Source organism: Podarcis raffonei, chromosome 9 (genome assembly GCF_027172205.1).
Source record: "Podarcis raffonei isolate rPodRaf1 chromosome 9, rPodRaf1.pri, whole genome shotgun sequence".
Classification (NCBI taxonomy): Eukaryota; Metazoa; Chordata; class Lepidosauria; order Squamata; family Lacertidae; genus Podarcis; species Podarcis raffonei.
This window is the reverse complement of record NC_070610.1, coordinates 37440816-37456808: the sequence shown is the minus strand read 5'-3', so window position 1 is coordinate 37456808 and position 15993 is coordinate 37440816. Positions and strand designations below refer to the sequence as shown.

Sequence of the window (15993 nt, the reverse complement as noted above, 5' to 3'; positions counted from 1 at the left end):
CTTAATGGCAACTTGTACAACAGTTATGGAATTCTTAATTTATAAATACACAGTGTGGCTCTTACACTTTATGAGGAAGCTATAATTTGGAAGCTTTCAGCTTGTATGCTGTGCATAATTTTATACTGCTGTAGCTAATTAACATTTTTAGTGTAATCATCTGTCTTGTTTTTAACTTTAAGTCAAAGAAAGCACAAAATGGAAGTTTTGTGAGTATATACCTAAATTGTGGATGCACTATCCAAGATATTCTTATATACCAATATGATGGCAAATGAAATAATTTTCCAGACAGCTCAAAACAGATCTATAATACTCCCTGCAATAGAAAGATTTATCAAAGGTACAGAAATCTCTATAGATGTAGGCTAAAGGAGACTCCAGAGAACAGACAAAAGGTACAAACATCCCCAGACATAGGAAGATAATGGGGACCAATTATTATGCAAAGCATCTACATCTGGATCACGTGCAGGAGAGAGTACAGAAATACAGATTTATGACTATAATAAAAAAACTATATTGAAATGAAAAAAGGCAAACCAAATACAGGAGGAAGGAAAGGAACACAAGACAGGAAGAACATAGAAAAGAACAAAATCTTCTTCTGAATAGCAGCTTCCATGAATCAGCCATGGTTTGTCGAGCAAGTCACAATAAGTCCCTCAGGCAAGCAAAGAAACAGCAGTTGTTTCACCCAAGAACCTTGCAGCCATGAACTAGAATTTCTAGGCAACAGCTAGCCAAGCCAACAAACAAACCCTGAAGAGTGAAGTGGAAATAGTCAGTATTGGATTTTCCTTCCTTCTAAGAGCTTCCTGTACCATCTTAAGTAGATGTAACAATAAGGGAAACTACCTAAAAGTTAAGTTGTGTCTTCAATATGCAGCCTTGCATAGATGTTAGAAAAGTAGTAGAGTTTTAAAAACCATATTGTCAGGAAAGCATTGTTTAATGTCTGGATAAGATATAAGGACCTACTTGAAAATAAAACCCCAAGGTGGTTGTCACCGATGGAAGCGAAGGCTCAGAAAAAGCTCAATATGGAGGCCAAATGGCAGAAATATTGGGAAATTCTGGAACAAGAAGGAGACAAATTGAAATTGCAGAGTTTTGAGAAATTAAAAGATAAAGTGCGAGACTGGCTTCACTATTATCAAATAAGGGAGGCTTACAATTTGGACAAAAAAATTGGCTTCCAGGTGGAAAAATCAAAATTGGAAACAGAACTGTTAGATCCCAAAACTAAGATACTTTCAAGAATGTATAACTTGCTGTTGAAATGGAATACTCAGGATGAAACGGTTAGATCTGCTATGATTAAATGGGCACAAGATGTTGGACATAACATTATGTTTGCTGACTGGGAACAGTTGTGGACCACAGGTATGAAATTTACGGCATGTAATGCCTTAAGAGAGAATATTATGAAAATGATATACAGGTGGTACATGACACCAGTCAAGCTTGCAAAAATCTATCATTTGCCCGATAATAAATGTTGGAAATGTAAAGAAAATGATGTGGAAAGAAGCCACAACTGGAGCACACAAACTACAAATTAGCATCACAAGAGAATGTATCCCATGGAGTTGCCAGTGTGGTATTTCCATACAGTGGTACCTCGGGTTAAGTACATAATTCGTTCTGGAGGTCCGTTCTTAACCTGAAACTGTTCTTAACCTGAAGCACCACTTTAGCTAATGGGGCCTCCTGCTGCCGCTACGCCGCCGGAGAACAATTTCTGTTCTCATCCTGAAGCAAAGTTCTTAACCTGAAGCACTATTTCTGGGTTAGCAGAGTCTGTAACCTGAAGCGTATGTAACCTGAAGTGTATGTAACCTGAGGTACCACTGTATTTTTTCAACAACAACTTCTGTCATCCCTGAACATTGGCCAAAGTTGCTGGGGCTGATGCACATCTGGGAAGGACGGGCAGAGCTCTGATGAATGTTTGGTGGAGCCAGGGGAGACTGAGGCTGATCTGGGAGAGGGGGCCAGTGATATATGGGGTTTTGTGCCACCCGCAAGGTAGGAGCCAAGGCTGGTGGAAGGAAATGAGTCTGAGCAGTCAGAGTCAGGGCAGGGGTGCAGGTTGTGTGAGAAGTGGAGGAAGAGGCTGTTCAGGCAAGGGGCGGTCTGGTCAAATCCACATCACCCACTGCCTCCTAGAACCAGGAGGAGCTTAAAGAGGCAAATGCAACAGCAACTTCTGTTAAATATGAGACAGGTGCTCTCTCTGTTTGCCTTTTTGCAGCCTACTGAAGACCTTGCTCTTTCTACAAGGCTTTTAAGTAGCACTTTTTCCCAGTCTGCGTCTGCTTTGGAATTGTTTTTAAGTGTTTGGTTTCCTTTAGGAGGAAGGGTAGCATGTAAAAAATAATTTTAAAAAGAGATTCCAGAGCAATGGCATGAGCATTTTAAATCAAGTGAAGATTAATTGCATAATCACAATTTATAGCACAAGATTGCACCATTTATTTTGGATAAGTTATCCAAGGACGACTACTCCCAATTTTGTATTCTATCATTATTATATTGGTGTCATCATTCTATTTGGGAGTATAAACTGAAGGGTGAACCCATCTGCCTCTTTCCCCTCTGTTGTATTTACAATTGGAGTGGTTAAGAGAAGTGGCAAGGCTTCACTAAGAAATAGCCAATCTGCGTTAAGTGAACTTGTGTATATCCAAATCATTTCCTCTGCCCCTATCAGTTATTCACTATTATTCATTATTACATAATTTCTAGAGGGATAGTCTCAGCAGCTGTTCCTCAAGCATACCCTCTCAGATGTTTGTTATTATCATCATCTAACAATATTTGTTGCAAGCAACACTCAAAAACAGAACACAAATGTAAAATCTAAAACATTAAAAAACAAACGAAAGCAACTGAAAGCAGCAACAACGGAACAATGCAACATGCAGAAAAACTAACAGCAGAATACACTGCACATATGAAACATTAATTGATCCACTCTGTTTCTGTACACTGCCACAATTCTTCCTAGGGACTGGACACACAAGGCCCAAGCCACCTGTCTTTTGCCAGGCTCTCCTTTTCTCTCTCCTTCTCCTCTCACCCTTCACCTTGCTTTCTTCTCATGCCCATATGTTAAGGGTTCTTCCCCTGCCGCCATCTGTCCCTCTGAAATTGGCCCCTTCCTGACTACTTTCTAAGCTGCCTTCATTTTTGCCTCAATTCTGCTCTGAAGCCTGACCTGTCTCACTGCTTTTATGCATCTCTTTGCATTGCCTCACCCTTTCACACAGTGCCAGTCTTTTGGCCACTTCTGATTCCAGCCTCAGATGCAGTACACCAGCAATCCCCAGTGACATCACTTCCAGGCAATGCACTCTGCAGTCAAGCCACTCAAATCTCCTCTGCACCAGGTGAGAGCTGAATCAGGCAGCAGTTACTGTACATCTCACATCTGATACTCTTCTGAAAAAATGATGTCCTAAGCACTGAAGTTCTTGGATGCTGCTGCCAGTGGGAGAACAGAGTTCTATGCTAGATAGACTGGTGCTATGATTGATTCAGTATCAGAACCAGAAAAGGCAACTTCACATGGAAACCAGGAAGGCCTTCCTAATAAGCATGCTCCATTTCCACAATGGAGAATGTGTGATGGAGACATTAATTTAATGAAAGGTGGCATTAATCTGGTTGGAACTAGTCTTTATTTTGCTTTATATGCTATTAAGTTCTGATTCAGACCTTTGGTAACCATCCTCAAGATCTAAGGATAGACATGTATGAAATTGCTTACTTTTCTTATCAGAGACAAAATGTATATTCAAACAGCAACTGAGTTATCTTCATATCTGTCTATTATAAAACATTTCCTTCCTTTTTAAAAAAGAAAGAAGGAAGGGGTAGACTTCTTCCTTTTACAAGCATCCTGCTTCTGTGCAGAATCATTCTCACCTTAAACTAACAAAGATATGTCACCTTTTAACAACACTTTGCACTTGAGAACTCCAAAGTGCTTTACAAATACCTGTGACTTTTTCTTTAAATGGGTCCTGGGGAGAGAGAGATTTGCAATCCCCACTGAGTTCAGAAAATTCAGATAACCTAGTGTTAAAGAAATGTGCTCTAGTCTTACCTGCATGAAACTTTAGAAGTCAAGCTGAAATCACTAAGTCCATTCTTTCCCTGCCATTTTCTATGTCACTGGGTACTTGCCTTTTTCTCTGAACCACAAGGGGAAAAATGCCTTTCCGAATAGAGGAGATACTCTAGCCCCCTGATCATTTTTGGTTGTCCTTTTCTGAACCTTTTCCAACTCTACAACCAGAACTGTACACAATATTCCACATGCGGTTGCACCACAGAATTATATGCTGGCAGTTTTATTTTCAGCTCTTTTCCTAATGATCCATAACACGGCATCTGCCTTTTTCACAGCTGTCATGCACTATCCACTACAACCACAAGGTCTAATTCCTGGTCAGCCACTGCCAGCTCACACCTCCTGAGAGGGCATGTGAAAATGATATTACTATTATTTTTTGCATGAGCAGGTGTCATTTTTACACTTGCTTTACACTGAAAGGGAAGCATCTGACTAGCCACTCCTGGAAATAAAGTACTGGACTAGATGATACAGGCATAGCTCTTCTTACATTCTGCAGGCAAGGCCATTATTATATGCCTAACATGCATCACATAAAAGCTTGGAAAGGCTTTAGGACAATGCCTGCAAGACACCACATCACATGATGCCAGAGTGTCACATGATACAATTGTTAAGTCAGCTGCAGCTGTTTCTAGCTCTCTTGTTTCTCTTTGCAAGCCCTTATGCTTTAGATCCCATGTTCCAGTTAGAAGAGCCCAAATATACCCTGCTAATGCTATAGTCAGATGTTCTTTCAGTCACCGGCTTGAATTTAACCACACACATGCTCTTATTCCCAATTGAAAATCACTATTACATTCAAGTCACTATCATCCCCACCCCACCCCCAATTTAACTACCAAGATGTGAAGCTATGATAACTTGCTTCTACTTTCACATCAGGGAGAAAAAAACATCCATTGTGATGCTATTTATCATTGCATCTCTGTCAGAAAATTTATACATCAAGCTTCTGCCAGGTGTATTCTTGTAGTATCCCTCCTCATAGTATTTCCCCTCCTTTATTCATTGGGCTTTTTCCCATCTGACAAGGAAAATACAATTCCCCTAACTTCAAAGAAACACCCAGCCATGCACTTGCCATACAGGGTATTGAGGTGTGTTGTGCAGCATATTAGTACCAATTTTTTTTTACTAAAACTAAGGTGAAATATTTTTCCTCACTTGATAACTAGAAGTCAAATATAGCAATGCTGCATCCTCAACTGCACCTTTTGTTGTATCTATTTTCAATTCACTGTTTCCCATCTATTAGAAAAATATACACAGAACTATTTTTATCCACCCATCCCATGTGCAAGTGGGAAAAAGGGAAAAAGAGACTAGTGGTTCATCAATCTGTCTCCTTGCTTTTATGCATTTGGACAACTCGTAAGACATCATCACCCATTGTGGCAACAGTTCCTGAGGCTGAGGAGCCAATTTGAACACCATTGCAAGTCACTTTGAATCTGAGATGGTGGACCAAAAAGTCCAATCTATGATTTCTATGATAATTTGATGCAGCCCTGCCCAATTTGGCATTACAGTTTCAAACTCTACCAATTTTGGCATCTCTGGAGATATTATCATCCAATCTAACGTGATGGTTCCCAAGATCAGTGAGTGGGTTTTGGTTTATGTTTAGTCACCATCAGATACCATTTTGCATCAAGATGAAAGACTGAACTATTCCAAACTGCACTGAATTGTACACCTCTGAACATAACATTGCCCAACTCACCACAAATGTGGGAAGAAGGAAATTCCCACAGCCTCTGCAAAGGGCAACCCCAGGCCAGTTTGCAAGAAGGCTTTCAAACAGCCCCACACAGCAGCAGCTAGCTAAGTAGCAGCCAAAGATGGCATTATTGAGAACAGCTGGGACCTGAACCATACTGAACCAAGACCCACTAAGGGCAATGATGTGCTGAGAGGGCTGCAGAATGGGGAGACCAAGCAGCCAAATACATTAAGTAGCACTGCAAGAATGAACTACCATTATTGCTGTAGGGTCTGCTTTACTAGCATGTCTCCTGCAGGGAACAGATTGGCAAAGCATCACTCTGCAGGATTGAACCATCCTGCCTTTTGCAGCTGCAGTGTCTCCTTCGCCCGCCTCCACCTGAACATTACATTACTCTCAAATTTATTTGGGGCTAGATCCCAGTTAGGTCTGGGACCTTTATGCACAGCCCTAAAGTAAAATACACTATTCATTTATAAATATCATTTTAAAAAATTATTTTTACCTAGAATTCCTGGGCATGACTGGGTACCTTCAGCTAGCATAATAAACATTTTGGAAAGTTGTTCTCTGTGCATTTAGATACATCCTAAGACGTTGTAACCAAACTTTGGATGATGGTTCCTGATATAACGTAACAGGTTTTTGTCTATATTTGGATACAATTGAACACACTTAATCAAGATGGTGGAAAGAATTTTTCAAAGTGCAGATTTTTTGGTTTCTTAGAATTCCTAAGCAAGGCTGGGTACAAGGGTACAAGGCTGCCAGTGAACTGTGAGTTCAAGCTATAACTTATATCTAACAATGCAATTTCCCACTCTTCCACTATGGTTTCCCTAGCCAGCTTAGGGGAAAATGCATTTTCTGCCTACTGTTTAGAACTCACTGAAATAATAACAGAACTTAAAGTTGAGCCATCTTGTATGAGTACGCAGAAAAACCATTTATATTACAAGCACTGTGTACTTCTGAAGTCTGCAACAGGGAAACTCTGGCAACATATAATTAATCTAACTGAATGCAACTTGCAAAAGGGAAGGATTGCAGGGCAAGGGGAAATTATAAAATATTGTTGATTATTATTCATGTATAAACACATACATTCTGTTTCCCCCCCAAGTTAATTTTATCAGTATTATGTTTCTGTAGCTGGAGTATAACAACAGACGTTTTCCTCTCTGGATCAACACAAAGCAACTCCAACACAAGTGATTTCTGAAGTCCAGCATAAGGGTCTAAATTATCATCAATATCCAGTGTCACAGTGAAAACACTTCACAGAATTCTGCATCTTTTATATTGACCAGACTGTATAAAACTTCAGTTCTCTACACAAGACTATTCCCAGTAGGCCAGTTTAAATGTCCCGTCTGCTACATGTAGAGCAAGCACAGAGTTGGCCTGGCTAAATGTGCCCTATGCACACAAAAGCCTACATGCAAAGTGAAAAACAAACAGCTTCCAGGTTTAATGTGCACAGGTCAACCTCACTAGGACTGGTGGCCTGGCTCTTCACACAGAGTCGGATCACATCATTCAAACATCCAGCAAAACTTACTTCTAAGTGTTTACGTCTAAAAAAGATGCAGTGTAAATATCACAGGTTCTGTTTTCCCTATACCCTACCTACCATCATGGTCTTATTACAACCTGCCCCAGTAACATTCTTGCAAGCTGATCTGTGGTGCTACAGAAAAATTAGAAAACCACAATGCCCTACTCCCTTGTCCAGTGCATCAACACAGGGTTTGTATATGTTTTACTGAATAGCAATAAATACCTGCTGTAGCTAGCCCACTGATTACAATTTTTGTAGGTTGCCACAACTTGGTTAACACAGTTCTGTTGTTGAAAAGAAACTCTTTCGGTCTTCTTTTTCCTGAGAAATTATTTTTTATGCTCCACTCAACTTGAACACTTTGTTTACAATGTACTGAGAGAGCAAGATAGTCTGCTCACCTAGTTCTAAATTAATATGAATTAGGTAAAGGTATAGGGACCCCTGACCATTAGGTCCAGTCACGGACAACTCTGGGGTTGCGGAGCTCATCTCGCTTTATTGGCCAAGGGAGCCGGCGTACAGCTTCCGGGTCATGTGGCCAGCACGACTAATCCGCTTCTGGCAAACCAGAGCAGCACACAGAAATGCCGTTTATCTTCCCGCCAGAGGGGTACCTATTTATCTATTTGCACTTTGACATGCTTTCAAACTGCTAGGTTGGCAGGAGCTGGGACCGAGAAACGGGAGCTTACCCCATCATGGGGATTCGAACCGCTGACATTCTGATCGGCAAGTCCTAGGCTCTGTGGTTTACCCACAACGCCACCCGCATTATTAATTCAGAGATTCTTCTTCACAGTGTGTGGGATACAGTGAGAGAGCTTCAAGTTTTAATTTGCAACATGTCAGTAAATATTTAGCTGCATTCATACGGAAAAGGGTTCATGGAAAGTCCCTTTTCAGTTCTTAATAATATTAGATAAAGGATCACAGAGGTCTTTACAAAGAAGTCAACAGATTAGTATATGCATCAATACACCACAGAATGGGGAACAGCTACAAACTATAGATTTGCCATTACTATGTCTAAGATCAAATTACTGCAACACCTCAAAACAACTGGCTAATTGAATAACAGCTAGTTAATAGAATAGGTTGTTACCTCTCACATTCTTATGATCTTCTGCAGAAAACAGATTACAGCATTGAAAGTTTGGGTACAAACGTAAGTTTAGGCATGTTATAGAATGGCAATGGGCAGAAGAAATGAAGTACTGAAATGAAGAACATTAAAGCCTGAAGTGAAGGGCATTTAATGTGCAAATCAGTGGAAGAGCACAACCACAAATACCCCTTTAAAGCCTTTCCAGCTTCCTTAGAGAGGCATGAAGAGCACCAACTCTTCTGGCAAGGGTTTCGGATGTTGTTGAGCAGCTGAGTGGAGATCTACAAGGAACCCTTTACACTCTACAAAATTATAAAATGACATCAAGTATGCTAACACATTGAATGTGGAAACATGGTACTCAACTGATCATTGGTTCAGCCTTCCACCAATTTCCTGTTGTAAAAATCAAACCCCAATTGTACCATGTGATGAGGCCATTTTCATGAATCACTCTATGCAATTTATTCCAATTACCATTTCTAAGAGGCAAATACTCTCCTGTTAATTTTGTACTTTAGAAAAAATACACAGTGATTCAGCTTTTAGAAGCTTGAAATATTAAGTGCAAAAAACTAATTTTGTAACCAGCTCCGAGTGGCTTTATGGCTAAATATATTAGTTTTGACTTATATTATTTATAACATAAAGAATGTATATAAAAGTGCATCAATACAATATCACCACAAACCTTGATAACTGTCCAATGTGCTGAAATTATTCATTTTGCAGCTAATGTTTCTGTACCTCAATCTAGAAGCTTCAAAATTAATGTAATCTCAAATAATTTGTTTGGGGGGGGGGTTGAAGGGTTTTAATGTATTTCATTTGAAAATCCAAGCTTTTCAATAAATAAACATTTTGCTATATTTATATTTGTGGACCAGACAGACATTTCTAGTTACTTTACTAGAAAAACATAATTTTAATAATACATTTTAATATCACTCTTCCTCCAAGAAGCTCATGGTGGTATAGGGAGGGGAGAGGCTAGCTCAGTGGTAGGTCCCAGAGTAAATCCCCAGAATCTCCAGGTGGGGCTGGGAGGGACTACTTGTCCAAAACCCTGGAGACCCATTGCCAGTCTATTTGGCAGAACTGAGCTAGATTGACAAATGCTCTGATTCTGTATAAGGCAGTTTCCTGTGGTTCTATTCCTCTGCCCTTCTCACTTTACCCTGCCAACAATCATGAGTAAAGTTAGGCGAAGAGACTTGCCCAAGGCCATCTACTGCACTTCATTAATGACTGCAATGCTTTACAGTATTAAATGGAACTTTTCCTACTCTCACATGCTCGTTAGGTGATTAACTTAGCAATATTTAAGTTGCACAGAGCTTTTTTTGTTGAATTTAAGTTGTTCTTTTTTAAAGAAGAATTAACTGGAACCAGTCCTACTAAGTTAAATGAGGCATATCCCTAGGCAATATGCAAAGGACTGTAGTCTTAGAGGAATTTACCAAGGTACTCATCATATTGTATCATTTTTTATGTTTTAAATTTGTTAGTCACTTTATCTTGTCCAGGGCAACCCAAAGCAACTTAATTTAGTGCAGTGCTGGGGAAGCCAGAGGCCAAACACATCCCTGCATATGAAGTACAATGCTAATATTAAAGTGAAACTAAAGTTCTAGTTTTCAACTACAGAACTAGAAGAAAGTTGGTGAACTCTACTTTCTGAAAAGTAGGTCTAAAACAAGGTTTTGTAGCACATTTCTCAAGGCTGCAAAGTACTTGCCTCCGAAAACCCTCAATTCAATTGAAGAAGAATGGTTACATAATGCTTTAGACTAAGTTAGAGCAACAGATTTTAAATGATTACTTTTATTCAACTCATCATCAATACACTATTTGGATTAGTAAACTGTGCTGCTTCTGAGATTAGTGAATTGCATTTCTAGCAGTTGTTCTTAACAAGAAACCTGAATGTGTTCAATCTGTAACCAATTCCAGTTACATAGTCAACTTATTAAATAAAGCATCTAGTAGGAAACTGCTGCAGCCAAGCACTAAACTGAAGAATAGCAATTAATATTTTCTTTTGCCTTATCTCCATAAAAAAATGTTCAATATTTTACAGGGATTGTAGGCAGCAATGAAGTGAATACAAGGCACTTGTTTTGGCCTAAGTAATTTAAGATTTGCATTGAAAGATGTTCAGAGCTTTACATTTTAGTTCTCAGCTTAAGAGAAATTCCCTGACGTACAGAATCCAGCTATAAACAAGAAAGCATCATCAGTACCAACCAAATTGTCTATCCCTCACATATGTGCACCTTGTTGAACAAGCATAAAACTTGGGAGACAAACACACAGAAATAAAACATGTAGCACAACATAATAATTACTAACATACATATAGCCTTTTAAAACATGTAATGTGCTTCACATTATATCACTGCAACCCTGATAAAATAACTAATAGATCAGTGTTGTCATCTGCAATATCAGGAATGAAAGCTGAGAGAGGAAGAGAAAATGGCTTGCCTGTGAACACACAGTGAGTTCATGGCAGAAATAAGATTCATACCAGAGATTTCCCAATTTGTAACTAAATATCTTAGCCACTAGACTGCGCAAGCTCTCATAGACCTGAACTTTATAGCAAAACATTAACATTCTGCTGCCTACCTTTACTGCCCTCACTAGCATGCAGCAGGAAAAGCTACATCTACCTATTATTCTGTGCAGCAGATGGTAGACACACAATGGAATCAGGCATGGTCACACTGCCAAATTCCCCTGCACAATTGAGACACAGCTGCATGGAGAAAGGCAAGCATGGACTATACTATACACACAAGGAGCCAGTCAGTCCTTGCTGATCTTGGATAAGGTACAGCTATAACAACTGCTATGAACATGCATCTCCCCACGCGAATAGTAGGTCTCACAACAGTCTTTTTTCATATCATCATGCACCAAAGTACGCAACTGCAGTAGAGACTTTGTCAATGTGAACCAATCTCAGGCTGTGAACCTGAGCACATTCACTTTCAAGTCTTGCATTTAGAATTATAGTCTAAAGTGGCAATTCTATGAATCCTTTCCTGGAAGTAACCACCACTGAACACAGCAAGACTTACTTCCGAATAAATTTGCAAAGGATTGTGCTATTCTATTCTATACCTTAGTAGACTAAATGTTTTTAATCATAGCTGCTTAGTGGAGGAGCTAGTTCAGTGAGGTTTTCAAACAGTGTTCAAGAGTCCCATGACGGCTTATCAGATGTTCCCTAATAAATCAAACAGTAGCAGAAGACAAGCTTCCCTGGAAAGACAGCTTGCTCGCCATGCTCTATCTACATGTGGTAGACTTCATTCTCAGTTCCCATGGGGCAACAGTGAGATTCAGCAGACCTTCCAGTGCCCTGGGGGAACTGCATGTAAGCCCTAGACTGAACATGTCCCACATCGCCTTTAATGTGGTGGGGTTCCATAGCAAACAAGTTTATATGGAAAAAGATTCCCTGAAAGAAATTCGTAAACCAAATTTGTAAATTCGTTAAGTTAGTGGGCTGATGTCTCAACTTCATCCACTATTTCAGAAACATGACATTCAGCTCTCATTTCTCAGAACAGAAAACAGCAATTCCTTTCATTATTATCACTTTTAACAATAGAAATGCTGAAGAAGGGAACTACTGACTACAGGATCATTTCCTCAAGTGGTAAAGTTGGGGATCTTTTGATGTGGTCAAAGTGAAGAGAATGGAGGATATGGAGCAAGAAGAATGTGCCCCCAAGATTAGTCTGGCAAGGGATTTGGAGGGACGGTTGGGGCAGATCAAAACAGAAAATCTAAGAAAGTGTCCTCCAGTCTGACAATTCTATAGAAGAAACAGCTATAGGACCAGGAGGCTATTTTACTGATCAGATCTGCTAAAATGACCCCAAGTCTGGAAAGCATGTAGAGTTGAAAGAGTTCCAGTTTTGCAACTGAGATTGATGCACACTTAACTTAAAGCAAGGGCAAAATTAGGCTTTATTTCACCTGGGTCAAAGACCCAGTTAGGCAGCCCCCATGCACATTTGCATGCGTGCACACACACACAGAGGCTGGGAGCCTCAATGGCAACCCTCTGGAGGCTTCACCTGCACAAAAAGCCTGGCTAGCACCCCCCTCTCCCCCAGTAGCCACGGCACTGCTTAAAGACAGAAACAAAACCATGGAGCAGTAAAAACAAGAGGGTCTTTTCAGACACGTTAAAGTACACTGAATGCTGCTCAAAACTGCATATCCTCCCCCAATTTACCCTCAAACAAGTCATTCAGGTACACTGTGAATCTAGGCTACTCATACATAGAACACACTGTTCAGGATTGGACCATGATTTCCAAGGATCTGAATAAAGCATTCATGGATCTACTAGATGCTCACGACTGTGTATGAACAGTTTTGTGTAGGAAGTTTTGTTTTCTTTGAAAGAGGAGTGATGTGAATGAAAGTGGAAAGATTCTGCACAAGAGAGGACAATCTTACCACACATATCTTTTCTCATTTTTTTCATCAAAACCTTTGTTTTTCTGATGGTTTCTGAACCTTCTTGAATACTGCTTCCGTAGCCCACCATGAGGTTCTGAAACGCAATGCTTTTAACAAGCAGCTCAAGCTCAAATTAAACTAAACTCAAATTACACACAACTAAGCACCTCATTAAAAAAAGAACCCTCCTCAAAATGAGGAAAGAATCCATTAAAGAAATCTATCATTTTGTCTGTGTTTGCATAATAGGTTCTGGAAGAGACAAGAGCTCAGTTGTGGAGCATCCACTTTGCATGGAAAAGGTACCAGCTTCAATCCCCAGCATCTTCAGGTAGGGCTAGGAGACATCCCTGTTTGAAACCCTGGTGAGCCACTGTCAGCCAGTGTGGACCAATGGTCTGACTCAGTATAAAGCAGCTTCCTACATTCCCATGACAACAACTCTGTTGCCTCACCCTAAAACACTTACGTAACTGAGAATTATGCTGTTAACTCATCATTCTGCCAACTTTATACTTTCCCCCTTTTCCAAGCTTTTTTTCCCCCTCTCTGAACCACTTTCACTTTAAAGTTGGTCCCTCAACAATGAAAACTCTTAATCTGATACTTCACAGTTTTCAGCATCATGTTCCATTTTAGGGGAAACAATATTTAATTGCTTTGGAAGAATAACATCAGAGGAGGCTGTAGCTGGGAATAAGGGAGCCATAATCACTGCATTAGTTACAAGTCAACTGCAAAGGCTAAAGGAGGCTCTCAGCCAAGTGTTAATAAATCTACTGCTATTTTACACAACTAGACAAATTGCGAAGGCATAAGCTGTTGATATCTGAAACCGAAAAGGGGGTCATATAAACCATTAAAAAAGAGTTACAGTAAAATGCAACATGGAAATACAGTCAATTTTTCCCCAGTCAAACATTCAAATATTCCCATTTGTTCTCTTCCTGCCACAGTTATTCACAACTGAAAATGTGTGTGTTAAAGGTTAATTATGCATGTTTACTAGGCAATGTTTTAAAAAGGAGCCAAGTGGCTTCAAGAGTCACAGCAGTTAGTTTTCCACACACCATCAAATAATTTAACTACAAAGTCACCTGCATATATTTACCTTGCGTAAACTGGAATCTGTGCCCCAAAATACTTCTGTACGTCTTAATTATTGCTTGTGGACTGTTAACTATATATGTATAAGCATTTAGGAGCCCATAATTTATTATTCAACAACAAGAGTTTCTTCCATGTAAGACAGAGAACAATGGAAATAGGAGGGGGGAAACAGATGGGTTTCACATGAAAACAGAGAATTCTTAAATATGCATGCATGTCACACATGCACATTCAGTGGACTACTGATATTGCTACTTTATTGCCTTTTTCCATTTAAGAAAGGGTTTGCTTTATGTCATTCCTTTTTGCAACACTCTCCACCACCACCACCACCCGCCTCCTCTGGAAGAAGACGCTTCGTTGCCTTTCAGCACAGCCACCTGAAAAGTACAGAAGGAACAATGCCCATTGTCTGCCTAAGTCACTGGACCATATCTCTCCCTTGCACCCAGAGACACACACACTCTCTCTCCTTAGGGGAGTCTCACGCGAAAAATTTGCATCCTCTTCTCAGCGCCGTCCCTTATACATGCGCCAACCCCTCCCATCACCCAGGGATGCATTTGAGAATCCTGCATTTCAGGCGTCAGCGAAGACTTGCATCTCCGCGCGCCGCAACTATGTGTGCAGCAGCTGTCCTCCAAACCTCACGCCTCCTGCCTCTGTCAACGGGGTGGGTGGGGCATGTGGATCTCCTACCACCCGCCTCCCACCCTTTGGGGCCGTGGCAAGCGCGATTTGCCCCGGCCGAGCGCCCCTGCTCTCTTCTTACCTCGACTTCCTTGTTCTTCTCTTTGTTTCTGCCCATCGAACTTCTCCCATTGCTGGCCGTCTCCCGCGCGGGGACTACGGAGATCCGCTGGAGAGGCATTTTGACAGGGCTGCAGGTTGCCGGAGCCTGATTGGACGCCTCCGAGCTCCGCTCTCTCCGAAGAGCCCACCTGTATAATAATTGTTCATATCCTTGCGTGGCCAGACATGGAGCTGCTTCGAGCGCGCGCAGCTTGGGGAGGGCGGGGTGGGGGGCAAACCCACGCGGTCTTCCCGCAAACAATAACAATAACAAGAAGGAAAAAATGAAATCTATTTATATAAACCACATCCACCCCGGTTAACCTAGGCAGAAAGAGAGCGGCCCAAAAAGAGGCGTCATGATAATCCAGGGAGTTTGGGGAAATTCTCCGTGAGGCGAGTTACTGCGGGTCAGGAGAACTCCGCCGCTTCGCCAGTGGCGCAGCCGCCGCCTCCTCTTCCCCCGCCCGCTTCCTTTCTCCAGAGCATTGTGGGAGACAATTCAATTTCTCCGCTGCCCTAATAACTGTCATGGAAACCGAGGGGAAGCTGAGCCCCGGTTAAAAAGCGCTTCCTTTTGCGGCTCCTTCCATATTTGCTGCAACAGCGGACGAGGCGCCGTTGTCGTCGACGGCTTCTTTTCTGCTTTCCTCTTCCTGAGGGAGCGCCTAGCCGGAACCCGACCCCTTCGCGCCGCCGCTTGAAGTAATAATAACAGAAAAACCGAGCGCGAGGCTGCAAGGCGGCTTAGCGTCCTATTTTGGAGCCAAATCCCCTCCTCGGGAAGCGCGGCGAGCTCGCCGTGTCCTTCATGCGCCTCGCGTAATCTGTTTAGGTTTCAAAGGAGCTGCCTGGGACCTGGGGGGGGGGAGCAGCTGCGGTTGAAACGTAATGCTATTAAAAAGTGGGGTGGGGGAAGTGGCACCCACAAAGAAGCGACTGGAATTGGGTCTGCCCCCAAGGTGGCCAGGAGAAACGTCAACCCGCTCCTTGCAGCTTCTGCACACTAGGGCGCACAGCCTGCCCTCCTTCTTCTCTCAGCCAGAGTTCAACAAGGTTTAGCT

The 15993-nt window shown here is 41.4% G+C and overlaps 1 protein-coding gene across 4 annotated transcripts in view; it reads right to left on the bottom strand.

Moving 5' to 3' along the window:
• MARCHF1 (membrane associated ring-CH-type finger 1) overlaps nt 1-15760 on the bottom strand; it is a 117832-nt gene extending 102072 nt beyond the window's left edge. The window contains exon 1 of one of the 4 annotated variants that reach the window (XM_053402935.1): nt 14910-15760. In XM_053402935.1, coding sequence (XP_053258910.1) covers nt 14910-15008 — 99 coding nt within the window. In that variant the 5' untranslated portion in view covers nt 15009-15760. Of the gene's footprint in view, nt 1-14138; nt 14703-14909 lie in introns of those variants that run through there. The other 3 variants (XM_053402932.1, XM_053402931.1, XM_053402933.1) reach the window with 3 other exon arrangements.
• Between the last annotated feature and the right edge of the window lie 233 nt (nt 15761-15993).